The sequence below is a fragment of the Myotis nattereri genome (assembly GCF_964212035.1).
Source record: "Myotis nattereri genome assembly, chromosome: 3".
Lineage (NCBI taxonomy): Eukaryota > Metazoa > Chordata > Mammalia > Chiroptera > Vespertilionidae > Myotis > Myotis nattereri.
The window spans coordinates 153,161,213-153,179,533 of record NC_138077.1 but is presented as its reverse complement, the minus strand read 5'-3'; the positions used below and the strand labels follow the sequence as shown (position 1 = coordinate 153,179,533).

Here is an 18,321-nt window from a genome sequence, read left to right as displayed (position 1 = left end):
GGCTGGTGACTCGGTTAGAGCGCTGTCCCATACACCAAAAAATAGTGGGGTTCGATTCCAGGTCACATACCTAGGCTGTAGGTTTGGTCCCAGGTTGAGGGTACATACAGGAGGCAACTGATCAATGTTTCTTTCACACATAGATGTCTCTTTCTCTCTCTCTCTCTCTCTCTCTCTCTCTCTCCCCTCCCTCTCTTCCTCCCTTTCTAAAATCAATAAACATATCCTCTGGCAAGAATTTTTTTTTAAGTGGTTATTACCTCTGAGAAGTGGGATTGATGTAGATGGCAGGGAAGAGCATGTTTATTTTTTATTTTCTATCTGCCTGAATTATTTAAAAATTTTATTCAGGTACATGCACTAAAATTCAATTGCTTTTAATCCTAAAAAACATTAGGTCTGGCAGCTGACAGTGTAACACTGTAGGAAGCTCTCAGGAGATTATAAAAAGCAGTTATAAGAACTCAACAATGATTTGAACTAAAAAGCCACTTAAAAAAAGGCATAAACTTATTGAGTACTACTGAATACAGAAAGAATCGATTAAAGAGGTTTTATAGTTATAACTCGGTGATTTAGACAAACAATGTTTAGAATTTTCTATTTAAAATGGCAAAGATTAACTTTAAAACTATTCTTATCCAAAGTAATATAACAAATAAATGTGGCCCTCAAAGTATATCGGATTCTGGACAATTCAACTTTGGACAAAAAAAAAAAAAGTTATTATGTAAATTTATGAATAACGTATGATGGTCCAATACTTTAACACATTTGTTTAAAAATAATGGCATTAAAATAAGTAATACTTAAAATTATTATGGTAATAGTATGACACCAAGGTTATAATATTTTAATAAAAGTTTTACATTTCTGGAACAACTTATTGTATACTCTGTACATGACATAGCAAACAAGAGGAAGAAGACTGAGACAGCCTTCCTACAAATTATTTAAAGTACATTTCTTTTGACTATTTACTCAGAACATATTCCTGTCACATATTCTTTTGGTATTCTTCTAGATTGTTATACAAAAGCTTAAAAACTTAAAATTTCACATAAAAATAGTTATTTATCTGGGTATTTAAAAAAACAATTAAGTATTCAAATTAAATAAAAACGCGCTCTATTTACCAATGTGTATTGCAAAGAAATAGTTAAATATAATATTTAGAAAAACATCAAGAAGACGGGTTTCCTAATGGTTGCTAAATGTTTAAGTTGATAATTCAAATTTTATTTATAATTTTAAAATTATACATTCCATAGGTATAAAAGTTTTAAAAATAGATTCCAATTTAATAAAACAAAAGGCTTTTAAATGTACATTTTCAAACACTGCTGTGATTGCTCTAATGACTACCCTGTAGATAAACTTAAATAAGTTAATTTTTAAAAATCAGTAACATGTAGTATACTGGCAAGATTTTTTAGAAACAAATGGGGTAATTATAAAGTCAATGTTATAAATGTACTATTACAAATAAATATGATTTATGCATAAGTAATTTTTTAAAGCAGAACTTAAATATGCATGGAGTAGGTGAGCATTTTTATAATCTAAGTCACCAGTGCAGAAATCTGGGCACTTCATCCTTTCAGTTAGAGGATTTCAATTTAAAAGGTAACTTCTCACTGGGGATATTGTGACTTTCTGTGAACCAAATATAGTCTATTATTTCTACTCAGAGGCATCTAGTACTTCGGTTCATGTGTTTCTATGCAATTCCTCCTTTGACTTAAATGTTCTTTCCCTGAAAACAACATTCTTAAGCTAATGATTTTGGCCTCATGACATATATTTTAAAGATACATGTGATTCTGCAACCAATACTTCCCCCCGCCATTAATACCTACATATATATGCACTTATAAATATATACATATTTTCAGGATTATAAAAATATTTAATTTCCATAAGCTTAAATAATTACTGTTAATACAGAATACATTAATATTTGTATACTTTTACTTTCATTTACAAAAAGGTTCTTATATAGCAGCATTTGCATTGCAAATGAAATGTGATCAAGTGGTGTTGCAGTGTCCGTGGACTCATACTGCAAATCCAACTGAGCAGCTGCAATATTCCTCTAAAAGGAACATCTGTTTCAGCTATAGAAGAGCAATTCCTATGAAGTACAAAAATCGTGAGGGGCTAATAACTTATGTGAATGCTGTAAGTGCATTTAAAGTTATCTCCAAAGAATTGGCAAGATTTATTAAAATATACGCAAGAAGTCCAAGTTATCTTTACCCCAAGTAAAATTTCCTAATAAGATAAGTAAAAATTATATTAGTGAATATGTGTTTTTAATTGAATCACATTAACTTATTAGAAATTAACTGAAGGCTTTAAGAATAAAAAAAAAAATAAAATAAAAACTTCCCTTGTGAGAAAGATTTGAAACTTTAAACATTATGAAAACACAAAAATTCTCAAACACTCATACTAAGCTTGTTTTTGTTGAGCTCACGCTCCAGATTTCCAATCAACGTATCAATACTTTCTTGTAGATCTTTGAGATTGACTTTTCGATCCACTGTAGACTCAATTGTCTGCATTGTCAAATACGTCTGAAATGTGCACTCTTTGGACAAGGGAATTGGCTGTTTAATCATTATATCGGGTCCATACATTTTGCTGCAATTTTCTCCATCTTCTGAAGGGACATCATCATAATCCACATCATTTAAATTTTCTTTTGTATTTAAAAAGTAGTTTTCTCCACAGCTGCTCCAGTCTCCTGCGTAACGATTACTAAGTGGACTGTCTAACCTGGTTTGCCGTGGCCTAAGTACTCTTGATGAATCGGTACCACTCAAATTTAACATCTGAGGTCGTTCCTTCTTCTTCCTCAAATAATTCAGAGAAGACTTCTGTTCTGCTGATTCTTTGTCAGTTAAACGCTGCACTAGAAACAAACAATAAATGTGCTTTGGTGATAGTAATCCAGCTGGCCTTTAAAAAACAGAGCTAAAGATAAGCCCCTTAGTAACTACAAACATGCATTAAAACAAAAACATGCACACTAAGAAAGCATTCCATAATTATTTTTTCTATCACCAGACATAATCAAGATTAGGGACAGCGCTAGTAGAATGTACAGTGGAGCTAGTTCATGCCATATCATAACATCCCCAAACAAATCAATTTCTAATGTTGATTAACTTCTGTTAATTATTATCTAGCCGTAATTCAAACAGTAGCTAAGCTGGTAGCTTCTTCTAATTAAAAGCTACAGCAAAAAGCAGGCAAGGCATGTTGATGTACAAACAAAACTAAACAAAAAGTTCCTTCGTCTGCAAACGTCTAAATAAGGCAAGGCATCTAAAGTGCTCACTCTGAAAGTTCTGACCTTTGTGTTTCTTTGCAATTCTATTAGCAGCAGTGTCATAATTTACGTTACCAAGCAGCCCCAATTTCACTTTGATAAAATGCACGGATACTAGACTTGACTACGTGTTACCTGAGTTTGATTATACGGCATTAGCTACTAAGGGTCTTCGTTTATTGCCTGAAAATAGTACAGATATTTTATTTTCCCATTCTGGTTAGGTATCTAACAATCTCAAATAACATTCCTCACAGTAAGATTAAATTCTCCTAAGGTTATGCATTCTGCTGGCTGTACAGATTACCACAGAGACGCACATTATTTCATAACAAACCATTTAGTCTTTTGTGTATATTGAACAGAACATTTGTCTGAGGCTCTTCTGTATGTAAAACAAACTTAATTTAAAGATTGAAGCATAGCTGTGAAAACCTGTCCATACCTCTCTTTCTGCTTTTTATTCTCAGTTAATAACTACCTCTTCATCTGTATGTCCCTTCTCTAAGGTAAAGGGAGCATATCATCATCAACAATGCAGCAACTTTCACTCTCTAAAGTGTGAAGTTGCTGCATTCCTATTGTACAAAATGCTTGCTTCCTATTGTATGAAATAAAATAATTGAAAAACAATACAAACAGGCATATGGTTCTAGTTTTCCAGAATTACAGTGATATTACAGTATTTTTCAGGAGTCACATAATATTCTTACTTGGATTTTATTAAAATACTTGATAACTGTGTGTAGATACGTTCTTTAACATTTCTGTTTATCTGCATTTTTATTATGGTTATTATATATCATTATGAATAGCTAAAAGCTCTTTACCTAAAATTTTCCATGAAACTAAAGGTCTGGTATTAAAATTGATCTTTGATAACAGTATTAATGAAGAATGTCCCATGCCATTAACTGATGTAATGGCAGAATGGACATCTGAATTTTTCCACTGTTTAATTATTCATATTGCTTTTTCTTCTCTAGCTTCTTATCTCCACTAAGTCTCCTTGCTTATCTCTCATTTTCTGTGCTATTCCTGTTCTTACTGCTTAAGTGCCATGCCTATTGTTTTCGTCAACCTATTACAGTATTCTGCTTATCTTGAGGTCACCTGGTTTGTGATCCAAACCAAAGTAAAACATTTTTGACTCTGTGTCTGAGCTTGTGTTACTTTTCTGACATTCACCTGCAAACCCTATATTTATTTTACTAATCAAGTCCTTATTCAAACATTATTTTTGTATACTTTCTTGGGAAATATTTAAGAAACTGATTATGATAATAGTCATATCTTTTAGACTAAAAATTCATTTTCTGAAAAATCAACCTCACTAGCTTCTTAAATTACTGATGGTGGAATGGTTTCCTATTAATTATGCAGAGAAAATGGCTAATTGTATTTATTTATTTTTTCTATTTCAGAGAGAGGAAGGGAGAGGGGGAGAGAGATAGAAACATCAATGATGAGAGAGAATCACTGATTCCTCATACCCCCTACTGGGGATCAAGCGAGAAACTAGGCCATGTGCCCTGACCGGAAATTGAGCTGCGACCTCCTGATTCATAGGTTGATGCTCAACCACTGAGTCACACTGACTGGGCAAAAATGGCTAATTTTAACCACCCCAAAAAAGCTCTAGTTTTTCCAGCACTGCTGACTACCCACTTCAACACAATAAAATTTATTTATTTTTGTCTTTTAGTGTATTTTTATTGATTTTAGAGAGGAAGGGAGAAGGAGGGAGAGATAGAAACATCAATGATGAGAGAGAATCCCTGATCGGCTGCATCCTGCAGGCCCCACACAGGATGGAGCCCGCGATCCAGGCCTGTGCCCCGACTGGGAATCAAACCATGACCTTCTGGTTCATAGGTTGATGCTCAACCACTGAGCCACGCTGGCTGGGCAACAGAATAAAATTTAAAATGCAGTCTATATGGTGCTGGAAAAGTTTCACAATGTAATGATAAGTACTAAGAAACTTTTCTTATCTTGTTTTCTACCAATAGGTTTATATCTTTAATCACCACTTTATTAGCCTTTTATCTACAGTGCAATTGCCTAATTTAACAAAATACATTGTCTAATTAGTGCCAAGCACTGTGTTAGGACTTGGGAATATAAGTCCCTGACCTCATGAAGCTTTGTCTAGTGAGAAAAATTAAAGAAAAAGGATTAGGGGAAAATCAATAGCTTTTCCGAAAAAACCTGTCCCAAATCTACTCATCATAGAATATGCGATATAGCAAATAGCTGGTCTAGAGTTACACTCTGTCTAAAGCTATTTCCCCCCCTGTAAAGTGAAAGGGTGGCCCATCAATAATTTTCAATATTCTTCTTAAAACAGCAAATGTATTTTTAAAAACCAAAAAGAAAAGAGGTAAAGAAGTCTGTTTTGTTCAAAAAGGGAAGTGTGTTTCCATTTTGTTCCCCAACATGCTACCAATCTGTCCGTGAAGCTGCTGCTTCCAAAGAATTGTAGAGCTTTGGCAGAAGGAAAGCTGAAAACCACTGGCAGGATGATTTCACCTTCCAACGCCAATCAGCCAGGGTTCTAATGGATCACTTTGAAGACAAGTTTATCAAATGGAAAGCTCGAAGGAAATTATAATCTTGCCCAAAATGGAAAAAACAAACAAACCCACAAAACAAAAAGTTAAGAAAGCAAGAAGGAAGGGTGGAACCAACTCTTCTTACCTCTGGAGTAGGGGAGATTCCAAAAAGACAAATAAAATATGCATAACAAGGAGAGCACAACCCTCCTATTGAATGTATGATGGGCATTCACCAAGTTCACATGCTGTGACCCAGTCTCTATGTCACCATCAATTTTCTCAGGCTCAGTAACTGTCTTACATCTACTTGACTTCTGCCTTTTCTTGAACCCAAAAGTAATGATTTAGAGGGCAAAACTAATTGCTGTTTCCTCTCATCTTTCTACCCTGTTCTGTCCTTTGTCTAAGATGGTATAACTAAAGAAAAAGAAAAGATTATAGAAAAGGGAGCAGTTATTGCTAAATCCAACAACACAAATCTCTGCAATAAGGTATTAATACACTAGGAGTCAGTTGTTTAAGGATATCATTGAAATACAGTGAATCTGAAAACTACACCTGTTTTTTTCTGTAACAGAGGATATAATTTAATTTTTACTTCTACACCCTGAACTAAGTTAGCTATTACAAAATAATGAAATGACATTAACCTCTGGTACAGAATTAATGATAAAGGACTCAGGTACTGATAGTAATTTAATGATATCTCCAAGCAAGCAAGTTTACATGTGCGATTAGAATGATAAGACAGCCTGACCTGCTTGGCTCAGTAGTTAAGCATCAACCTATGAACCTGGAGGTAACTATTCGATTCCTGGTCAGGGCATATGCCCAGGTTGTGGGCTTGATCCCTAGTGTAGGGTGTGCAGAAAGCAGCCGATCAATGATTCTTTCTAATCATTGATGTTTCTACATCTCTACCCCTCTTCCTTCCTCTCTGAAATCAATAAAAAAATATATATTTTTTAAAAAGAATAAGATAGCTCCTCTCCAAATTCCTGATGTTTATTATAATTAAAGCAGTTTTAGGAAAAGCTAAGAAACCCACATTTAAAACTTTAACCTGAATGATTCCTTATTTTAGGCACCAAATGTAGTATTCAGACCAGTTGTACAGAAAATCTTGACTCAGAATTTTAAAATAATAATACATACTAATTCAGTTAAAATGTCAATTAGAAATTATTTTTAGGTCTGTGTTTAAAAGAAAGCAAAAGTTTTAACTTTCCAAATTTAAGAGCTGAAAATTTTAGCTTAAATTTTAATTCACTTTTAAAAATTAGATGTAATTTAAAAGACTGAATCAGCATTCCTTTGTACTTTAATCTCTTCTTCTCATCTATATACAGTAGGTCCTGGGGTTATGTGGGAGATCCAGAAATCCATTCCTATGGCACTATGTAATGCGATTTTCGCCATAAGTCGGAACCCACCTACATAAGCACCTACGTCACTCACATGGAGCACATACACAGCAGTAATGAAGTGAAACAGTAAAAAATAATTAAAAGAAAGATAAAATAAATAATAAAAAACATAAAACACATATGTAGATACGTCGAAAAGACGGAACTTTTTTTTTAATAAATAAATGGGAGATAGCGACGTAACCACGAGACGAGGTATGAATCCGACATAACCCGAGGACTGTCTGTATATAGAAGTCCAGCAACCATTAAGGCGGAACGATCAGAACAACCCTTCACTATGATGCACACTGACCACCGGGGGCAGACGCTCAACACAGGAGCTGCCCCCTGGTGGTCAGTGCGCTCTCACAGTGGGAGTGCCGCTCAGCTGACCAGGATGAGCAGCTGCTCCCCCAGCGGGCTGATCCCCACAGGCCACGCCCTCCCACCAGTGCACAAATTCGTGCACCAGAGCTCTAGTTTGTCTATAAGAGTGCACATTTACTGAGAGCTAACTTTATGCTAAACACTCTGTTCATTGCCTTAGATGCTTTATCTCAATCTTCACAACCCTGAGGTAGATACTATTTACAGAGAAGCAAACAGGTCTCAGGAAAATAAAGTATTTGCCTCAGCCCACACTGTGGGTGAGTGCCACAATCCAAATCTGGATCCAAGCCTGACTCCAGGGACAAACACTTTCACCACTGTGCCTTCCACTAGGCATCTAATTACTGTGCAGTGTTGGGAAGTGAAGCAAGGGTTACTCCAGGATAAGAAAATTTTGGAACTTAAATACAGGATTCTTTATGGAACATCTAATTAAATACATATTCCTTTTAGCTCTGAAACTACACAAGAGATACATGAGGACAATAACTGTCAGCATTTTGTTATTGACTGCTTCAAGAGATGGATAAGAAAGCTAAAAAGATCAGAGATAATTGTCAATTCAAGCCTGGATAATTTGAAGAATGACCATAAATACAGTGAAGATGTCAAGAAGAAGAATTGATTTAAGGAGAAAAATAAATTCTCCTTCATACCAGTTGAACTAAAAATGAGAAAAGAAATTAATATTTACTTGAGCACCTATTATATGCCAAGACTGGGCTGAGCACTTACATACATAATTTTTAACTTAATCCTCCTATAAATTCTACAAACAGCCAAACCGGTTTGGCTCAGTGGATAGAGCATCAGCCTGCGGACTCAAGGGTCCCAGGTTCGATTCCGATCAAGGGCATGTACCTTGGTTGCGGGCACACCCCCAGTGGGAGGTGTGCAGGAGGCAGCTGGTCGGTGTTTTTCTCTCATTGATGTTTCTAACTCTCTATCCCTCTCCCTTCCTCTCTATAAAAAATCAGTAAAATATATTAAAAAAAAATTCTACAAACATACTAAATCTATATGACAAATGGTGATGCTGAGAGTCTAAGATATTAAGGAACTTGCCCAAGGTCAGACAGCTAATAAGTGGCACAGCCAGATTCAAATCCAGATTGAACCAAATCCAAAATGTGTACATTGATCTATATGTCTATTATATTACCAGCAAGAGCAGACATATTAAAATGAGAAATCTAAAGGGCAGGTATCAATTCATAATTATTTCCAAACGCAAAATCTAAAAAAGGTGTTCTTTAATTACACAGGAGTATATTTAATCATCAATGAATTAAAATATCCTATTATTAAAAGAGAAAAATATTTCCATAGAATCACTTACCTGGCCAGAGCTGAAGTAAGTAATGAAGAACTTCAATGTGTTTTTTAAAGTCCAAAGCACTTGCAAGTTCTTCTGAATCGGTAAAGACCCTGTTGTTGTGGTTGGAAGTCTCTTGCCTCTGACTTAGTAATACTGGTCCGAAGCACACAGCCAAGTTCTGGCAGGTCATCTTATTCACTTCGTGGTAAGAAGCCACCAATTTCAAATGATCCAACAACATCTTTAGGGTGGCCTGAATGAAATCAAATTACATTTCACCTAATATAGTTACACAAGGCGAAACTCAAGAGCACACTGTATAGCAGAAAATATAGACAGGTATCCTGTTACTCTTAAAAGGTTACTTCATGAACAAGCAAGACAAACACTCATAGACACAGACAACAAAATGGTGGATAGCAGAGGGAAAAGCGGGTAGGGGAAGGTAGTAATGGGTAAAGGGGGTCAAATATATTGTGACAGAAGAATATTGGACTGTGGGTGGTGAACATACAACGCAATATGCGTACATTAGCAATGTATTATAGGACTGTACACTTGAAATCTATGTATTTTTATTAACCAATGTCACCCCAATAAATTTAATTTAAAAAACAGAAACTCCCCCCCCCAAAAAAAATAAAAATAAATAAAAGGTTATTTCAAAGACTTGCTTAGAAGTTAGATGTTTGGAACTTGAAACATTTTATTATAGAAATGTTATACAAAACCCTTAGGTTCCAATAACATAATTGGATCCATTAAGTGGTTAAAATATATACTCTTTATAAAATGTTCATGAATGAATTCCAAATTTCAGCTGGAATCCCTGGGTAAATATATCAGCAGCATTTTCCTCTCTTCCCTCCTCTAAAATGACAATAGCAAAAAGGCTATGGCGGAAATGGGATTAGAGTAGGAGTGTTCATTTTTAAGTACAGATAAATCCTGCAGTCCAAAATAGGGTACTATCTAGGAAGCTAAACATTTCAGAATGTGGCCAGGTTCTACTGTGATCTAGATTAGGAAAATGACCAATGTGCTTCTTAACTAATCAATATTTTAAGTGATGAACCATGAAAAAGGGAAGAGTAGTATAGTCACAAATTAAAGCAAATTTATTGAAAAAAAGAATTTTAGCCGAAACCGGTTTGGCTCAGTGAATAGAGCGTCAGCCTGCGGATTGAAAGGTCCCGGGTTCGATTCCGGTCAAGGGCATGTACCTAGGTTGCGGGCACATCCCCAGTAGGAGATGTGCAGGAGGCAGCTGATCGATGTTTCTCTCTCATCGATGTTTCTGACTCTATCTCTCTCCTTTCCTCTCTGTAAAACAATATATAAAAAAATATATAAAAAATAAAAAAAAGTTTAAGAATTTTAATCTTTGAAGAAAATAATCTCATAAAGGCAATTTGCTCAAGAAGTGGAATGGTTATTTAGGTTTAGTCAATAATGAAAAGGAATTATGATTTTTTGAAGTAGTGGCATATAATCAATCATTTAACAAATAAAATGAGTGTGTGATGTCTTCTTCATAATTGTACTGAAGAAATAAATTCCAACTAATACTGTAATTTAAGTAAAAACAGAAAAAAGAAAGTTATATATTATTTCTGGAGCTCTAAGTAACACTTGGGTTTGGTGATTAGAAGGTCATTAGTAACCTTAGCAAGAACAAGTCCGCAGAGAGGGGGGAGGAAAGCCAGATTACAATGTGTTGAGTAATAAATGAGTGGTAAAGAAGCGATGACAGCTGAAAGAAAGATTCCTCCAGTGTTTGGCTGTGAAGGGAAAGAATTAAGAGAGTATGAAAGCAGAGAAGACAGAAATTGATACTTTGAACTCAAAATCTGTCACACACACACACTCACATACACAAACAAAAGCACAACTGGTTTGCCCTAGCCGGTTTGGCTCAGTGGATAGAGCATCGGCCTGGGGACTAAGGGGTCCCAGGTTCCATTCCATCAAGGGCACATACCTCGGTTGGAGGCTCCTCCCCGGCCTGGGCCCTGATCAGGAGGCAACCAATCGATGTGTTTCTCCCAAATCAATATTTCTCTCTGTCTTTCCCCTCTCTTCCACTCTCTCTAAAAATCAGTGGGAAAATATCCTTGCATAAGGACTAAAAGGAAAAAAAAAGCACAACTGGTTAAAAATATTAGGTTCAATCTCAATGGAAATCCAAAAAAATTCAACTAAAAATTAAAAACCTATTCTGTCGCCCTGACGGGTTTGGCTCAGTGGATAGAGCATCAGCCTGTGGACTGGGGGGTCCCAGGTTCGATTCCAGTCAAGGGCATGTACCTGGGTTGCGGGCACATGCCTGGTGGGGGGTGTGCAGGAGGCAGCTGATCGATGTTTCTCTCTCAACGATGTTTCTAACTCTCTGTCCCTCTCCCTTCCTCTCTGTAAAAAATCAATAAAATATATTGAAAAAATAAATAAATAAATAAAAACCTATTTTGTCTATTAAATAAGACAAGCCAAAAAAAGTAACTGTTTTGTACCATTTGAAAAGTAATATAAAAACATATTAAGAGCCTTAAAATGTTCACAACCTTTAAATTAGCAATTCCACTGAGAGTCTCATACAAATAAGTAATTGTAACTGAAAAGAAATATGTGAACAAATATATACAAATAGGTTCAAAACCTAAATATTATACAAAAGAGATTATGATATATTATAAGGTTGTGATATTGCACAGCCTTTTTAGAAAGGATGTTAATAGCGTGAGCTTAAGGGCTAGAAAGACCTAAATTCATGTGACAGACTTACACTCATAAAAGCTATCTAGCCTCGGGCAAGTGATTTAAATCTTCTGATACTCATTTCTTCATTTACATGTAAAATGACACATAATTATACCTTGTATTTGTGTGGGAATATTTCTACCCTTTCACCCCACCCTTCTGCATCTGCTAACCTCTTTATAGCTGCTCCCATCCCCCACTGAAAGGAGTAGTAATTGCTAATCTAATTGGACAGAGCACAGGTCTTTCAGATGACAGCAGTAAACCAGTGAATGTAGCTATTGGGCTTAACATCTCTACTCACTAACTCTTGACCATTCTGCCCTCACATAAGAAATATAGGCAAGCCCTATATTTATCTGGACAATCCCAACCACATGTTTTCCCCTTATTTTTCCTTTTGTTCTAAGAAACAACCGCTCGAGGTAGGTTAAGACTGGTTCTGCACACCCAGCCATCCTCCCACCTACCCTGCAGGCATACCTGAAGACACTGGTCCCAAGATTTAGATTGTGGGCAGGGGACTAATGGGAGGAAGCAAGGAGAAAGGAAATGGTGGTGAGGGCTGCTTAAGTCTTAAGGCTAAGCCATGTGCACCAAAAATAGTTATCGTATTTTTAAGATACTAAAAGGAAATAAATAAAAATGTTAATTACAGTTGCCTTTGGGTTTTGATCATTATAATTTTCCATTCTTCTTTTCTATATAGTCCCAAGTATCTATAATAATAAAAGGGTAATATGCTAATTAGACCAGACGTCATTCCAGACATCCTTCCGTATAAAGCCAGGGCCGGAGCGAAGCCCAGGTGTCTACAGGCAGCTGGAGGAAAGCCTGGGTCCCCCCGGAAGCCGCCCAGGTCCTGGGTGCTGGCAGCAAGGGGAAGGAAGGCCTACTCTTGCACGAATTTTCGTGCATTGGGCCTCTAGTTCTATAATAAACATATTAATATTAAGCTAACAATACTCTTTAAAAATTAGGAGAATATTTAGGAGAATATTAAGAGAATATTCTTAGGAGAATATTTATGTCTAGGCTAAAATCATATACGAAAAGACAAAATTTTTTTCTAAATGTATTCTGCTTAAGAAGCAGTTCCTAGATTTACGGTGTTTAAGAAGCCATGATCTCACTCATATTTGGAATCTAAAGAACAAAATAAACTGATGCACAAAATAGATCCAGAGATATAGAAACATGGAACAGACCTTCAAATCTCAGGGGGAAGGAAGGGAGGGTGGGTGGGAAGAGATTAAGAAATTAACGGAAGAATTTATATATATGCATAACCCATGGCCACAGATAATAGTGTGGTGAAGGCCTGGGGCAAGGAGGGCAGGGGTTAGGGTGGGGGGAATGCAGGCTAGAAGGGGTCAGGGGGGGGAAAGGGGACATCTGCAATACTTTCAGCAATAAAGATAAAATAAAAAAAAGAAGCCATTAGTAAAGGAAGAGCTAAAACTCATGAGTGCCACAAACATCGAAATAGCTAAAAAAGTATTTGCAGCTCTGGAGCTAAGTATATATAATTCATTAGCTGGCTTTCAAGAAAAATGTACACTAGTTATGCTTACCTTCTCAACATCAGGCAGGCAATCCAACAGGTCCACAGTGTACTTAGAGTCACTTGGATCATTCTCACAACTGTTTGATGACATTTTCAGGGGATTTTTAGCCATTGCATCTAATACAGCCTCATAAAGCTGCTTTGTTATCAGCGGAGAAGGAAGTTCTCTTAAATAATCCTTAAGAACACCTTCAGAAAACAAACCAGAGACAAGTGGCAATTGGTCTTCAAAGTGAAATAAAAACTGTGGTGATTTTTTTTAATTCAAGTATTATACAGCCAACTTTTAATGTTCTGAAAATAATAAAAGCAATAATTTTTAAGAGTACTATAACAAAACAGTAGCATTTTGTATTCTTATTAATTGCTTCATTAACTGACATTTTGTTTTGAAAGCATGCTAAAAATGCACATATAATTTCCAATTAGCATACATATTAGGTTTGTTGCTCATAAAATAAGTCATTTGATACATATACCCTATTGATTCTGCCCCCTCATAAAAAGCTACTTTAAGTGCATGTAAAAGTTAAGAAAGCAAGACATTAATATTAATCCTAAATTATTCCAATTATATGAATTTTGAATTTCTAGACTTTTAATTGATAGTGAAAGACTACCAATGACCCAAAGCCCTTGCAAATAACTGAACTATACAGGACATATGTCTTAAACATAAGTACTGGATGGTTGGATTAACCCTAACGCTACACTGTGGAAGAAGAAAACCATTCCTAAAACCGAACAAATGAAGCCAAAAGCCAAGACCAGAAAGCATCAGACTTGTCACAATAATAGGAAAGACGTTGATTTCAAAGGCATCACAGTGGTTATGAACTAAGAGATATCACCTGAAGAAGTGGAAACAGGAAAGGGTAATGAATGGTTGTTACATACCAGCAAGTGAGGTAAGATACTAGCTAAAGACTGGAATGTGATCACAAGGAAATATAGAAGACATTGCTGACACCAAAAACCCAAATATAATAGACGATATTGATTCAGAACATTCTCTGAGCTTAGAATCTAGTTTTAAAGCTGAGGTGGAACTTCAACATGGTCATATAGAAAGCTTCCCATCTGATAATCTTTTAAATTTTGATAGTAATATGGTTCATTAGTTTCTTATGCATCCTTCCAGTGTTTACAAAAATATAAACAATATATTAGCCATACGTGTTTATGAAAGTGTAAGATGTATTACTATACTCCTCTTTATTAAATCAAGTATAGCATATATGGCCTGTTCTGTTATTTGCTTTTTTTATTTACCATCATATGTTTGTAATCTTTTCAGTACACAGAGAGCTTCCTCAAACATTTTACAGTCACATCTGTAACAAACACTGAGAACAGTGTTTCTCAAACTTGGCTGCATAATGAAATGGGTGATATGAGTGATATGGGTGACACGAGATTAGAGGAGAGTGAGAAAACATTATTCCAATAGATCATGGATGTCCCATTATCAATTGCTACAGATGGATACTTGGGTTGTTTCTAATCTTTTGTTATTCTAAAACATGCTACAATGAATAACCTTGCACATCAATACTTTGTATATGTAGGATAAATTCCCAAAACAGGACTGCCAAGTAAAATACGCATTTGTAATTTTGAGGGGAAAGAAGGAATAAGGCCGTTTCCTAGGTTCGGGGTTTTGGCATCTAGGTGAATAGTAGTGCCATTACTTGAAACAGGGGGAAAAGGAGGAAAACCATGTTTTAAGGGGTAGAAAAGAGTTTTATTTTGAACATATTAAGCTTAAGGTATCTATGAAACATTGAAAGCTGCTGGATATAAAAATCTGAGCCCAGCCAGAGTGGCTCAGTTGTTGAGCGTCGATGTATGTACCAGGAGGTCACTGTTCTATTCTGGTCGGGGCACATGCCTGGGTTGTGAGCTCAAACCCCAGGAGGGCATGCAGGAGGCAGCTGATCAATGATTCTCTCTCATCATTGATGTTTCTATCTGTCTCTCCCTCTCTCCCTTCCTCTCTAAAATTTTTTTTAATCTGAGGCTCAGGAAAGAGATGGCTGGAGACACGGATCTGAGAATGATCAACTAAAGATGGTAAGTGGAAGCTTGAGAATGACAGACTATCTAGGGAGGCATGCTGAGTGATATGAGAAGGCCTAGTGATATGAGAAGGCCCTGAAGAAGGCTCTTAATGGGTTGTCAGAAAGAGGATCTCCCAAAGGTGACTAAGGAATAATGGCTAAAGAAGTATGAGTGGTAAGAAGAGGTGGAGAGGGGGTGAGGGGGCAAATATGCTGCCGAGGAAGTCAAGCAGAGACTTTCTTTTTCAAGAAAGCCTACAGCATCCATTGATACCCAACAATCGTTAGGTTACACAAGAACTTTTAAATACTATGGAGAACAGTGTTTCTCAAACTTGGCTGCACAATGAAATAATCTGAGAAACTTTAAAACAATGGACTCCAGAGCCCCCTGTCAGTCCTACTAAATCAGAATCCCCACGGGTCAGGGCTCATGTCCCTGTATTTTTCACAAATTCCTGTTGTGGTTCTAAGGCAGCAGAGTTTTATAAATAGGGATAAGAAACGATGAGATAATTTAAGACACAAGCCAAAACAGGTACACCCAAGAAGTAAATCAGCAACCTTGGTAAGCATAGTTTCAGGAGCCTAAAGGACAGAAGTCAAGCTGCAGTTGGTTAGGAAGTAAATGGACGCTAAGGAAATGGAGAAAGAGGGGGAAAGATGGGCAACCTGCTCCAGAAATCTGTCTTTGAGAGAAGGTGATGACCACAGACGCGCAGAAAGAGCAGGGGTGAAGGAGAATCAAAGTAGGAATTATTTTAAAGATGGGAGAGACTTCAACATTTAAATGCTAATGTAAAGACGATATTAAAATGGTTTTTAAGGTTTAGGAGAGAAAAATATAATCAACTGAGCAAAGCCCCAAAAATAAAGGAAGAAGAGACTCCTGAGAACACGTGAGAGAATTAAAATTAGTCCAAAATGTGAGGAAGATCATTTCTATCCTGTTACAGAAAGGATAGTGGGAAAGTGAAAAGGGATGTATGCCAAAGAAGGCAGGTGGCAGGCTGAGCCACAAGACGTAGAGGAAGTTCCCATCTGATGGCTTCTATTTTCTCTGGGAAGTTAGGGGCAAGGTCATCACTAAGAGTGACACGGGTGACACGAGATTCGAGGAGAGTGAGAAGACATTAAATAGATACCCTGGAGAACGGGGGAGAGGCGGGGAGGAAGGGAAGGAGTGGAGGTAAGGAGGGGGAGAAATAGAATAAGAAAACATAATTATTAGCTATTTTATTTTCATTTTAACTTCTTTTGTCTATTGTGTTCCCTTCCATCCTTCCTCTACTCCCCCAGCTCCCAGCACTAGAATGTAGCCTCCATGAGAACAGGAATCTTCTGTCATTTGACCCCTGCGTTCCCAGGACATTAAACACTCTCTGGTGCATGATCAACTCTCAATTAACCAAATCAACGGCCTCAGTTTCTTTCTTAAGAAACAAGAAAAAGAGGAGCATATTAAGCTCAAAGTAAGCAGAAGAAAAATATAAAGATCAGAGTAGAAACTAATGAAATAGATAATAGAAACCAATAACAAAAATCAACAAAACCAAAGGTTGGCTCTTTGAAAAGATAGACAAAAAAAGACAAACCTTCAACTACTGTGACGAAGAAAAAAAGAGAGAAGACTCAACTAAAATAGGGAATGAAAGGGGGGAACATCATTACCAACCTCACAGAAACAAAAAGAATTTGAAGTTAATACTATAAACAGCTGTATACCAATAAATTAGATAACTCAGATGAAAATAGGACTCATTGAGAGATATAAACTAGAAAGTTATTTAAGAAATCGAAAATCTGAATAGACTTATAACAAGAGATTGAGTAATTTTAAAACTTCCCACAAAATAAAGCAAACCAAGATAGTTTTACTGATGAATACTACCAAATATTGAAAGAAGAATTAATGCCAATTCTTCCCAAAAATAGAAGAGAATACACTTCCCAACTCACTCTACAAGGCTACTATGACTCTGATACCAATACCAGAAAAAGACAGCACAAAAAATCTACAGACCAAAATTTAGGAATATAGACACAAAACTCAACAAAATACTAACACATAAAATCCAGCAAGATATTTTAAAAAAATAAAAAAGATACATCATGACCAAATGGGATTATCTCAGGAATACAAGGTTGGTTTAACATCTGAAAACCAATTAATGTAATATACCATCGCAATAAAATAAAGGACAAAAAAAAAACAACACAAAAAAATATGGTCATTTCAATAGACTCAGAAAGGCTACTGAACAAAATCCAACATCCTTTCATGATAAACTTGGGCTAAAAATTAGCATTTCAATTCTCTTTCCTGCAGATGTAGTCTTTCCAAAATGTGTACATAAAATAAAATCTATTACCTGTTATTACATTTATATCTGGGTACTGGTTTTCACACAGAACAACAGCTTTGCTATCTCTTTCAAAAGCCTCCCGAAGTTCTTTCTTGACTGCTGCCGAACCACATAATCGGTACAGGCCTACTACCTAGAAATAAAATTATGGCCATATTGTGGTAAGATTGATAAAAAGAAATTGTAATTGTACAGTATGTATAAATCCCATGAGCTTGGCCATCAAATATGTTCTGATGGCATGTAATTAAAAATACCTCAAGCACAGCTTTTGAATTTCACCATAGACCATGTTAACTCATTTAATAAGAACAATCTACTCTTCCATTTAAATTCAAACAATATATTATGATTTCTGCAGTGCTGGATATCTTAAGCAAAGATACAACCCATTCCCTTTCAGTTTTATATGTTCAACCAATATCTCCATGCTGAGATCATGCCCCTGGCATCCTTTTGGCTCTGGACTGAAATAACACAGCACAATGGTTAAACAGGGTTTTGGATTCATAAAGCCTCACTCTACCGCTCCTTCCTTGATGAATTTGGGCAAGTGATT

At 36.1% G+C, this 18,321-nt stretch overlaps 1 protein-coding gene across 1 annotated transcript in view; it reads right to left on the bottom strand.

Annotated features, from left to right (window-relative positions):
- Window positions 1-1,211: 1,211 nt before the first annotated feature.
- Window positions 1,212-18,321, bottom strand: part of SYDE2 (synapse defective Rho GTPase homolog 2) — a 42,421-nt gene continuing 25,311 nt past the window's right edge. Inside the window, exons 4-7 of the mRNA XM_081088398.1 lie at window positions 17,769-17,895; window positions 13,344-13,525; window positions 9,034-9,265; window positions 1,212-2,917 (exon numbers count right to left, since the gene is read on the bottom strand). Of these exons, the coding sequence (XP_080944524.1) occupies window positions 2,442-2,917; window positions 9,034-9,265; window positions 13,344-13,525; window positions 17,769-17,895 (1,017 nt within the window). The 3' untranslated portion in view covers window positions 1,212-2,441. The remainder of the gene's footprint in view (window positions 2,918-9,033; window positions 9,266-13,343; window positions 13,526-17,768; window positions 17,896-18,321) is intronic.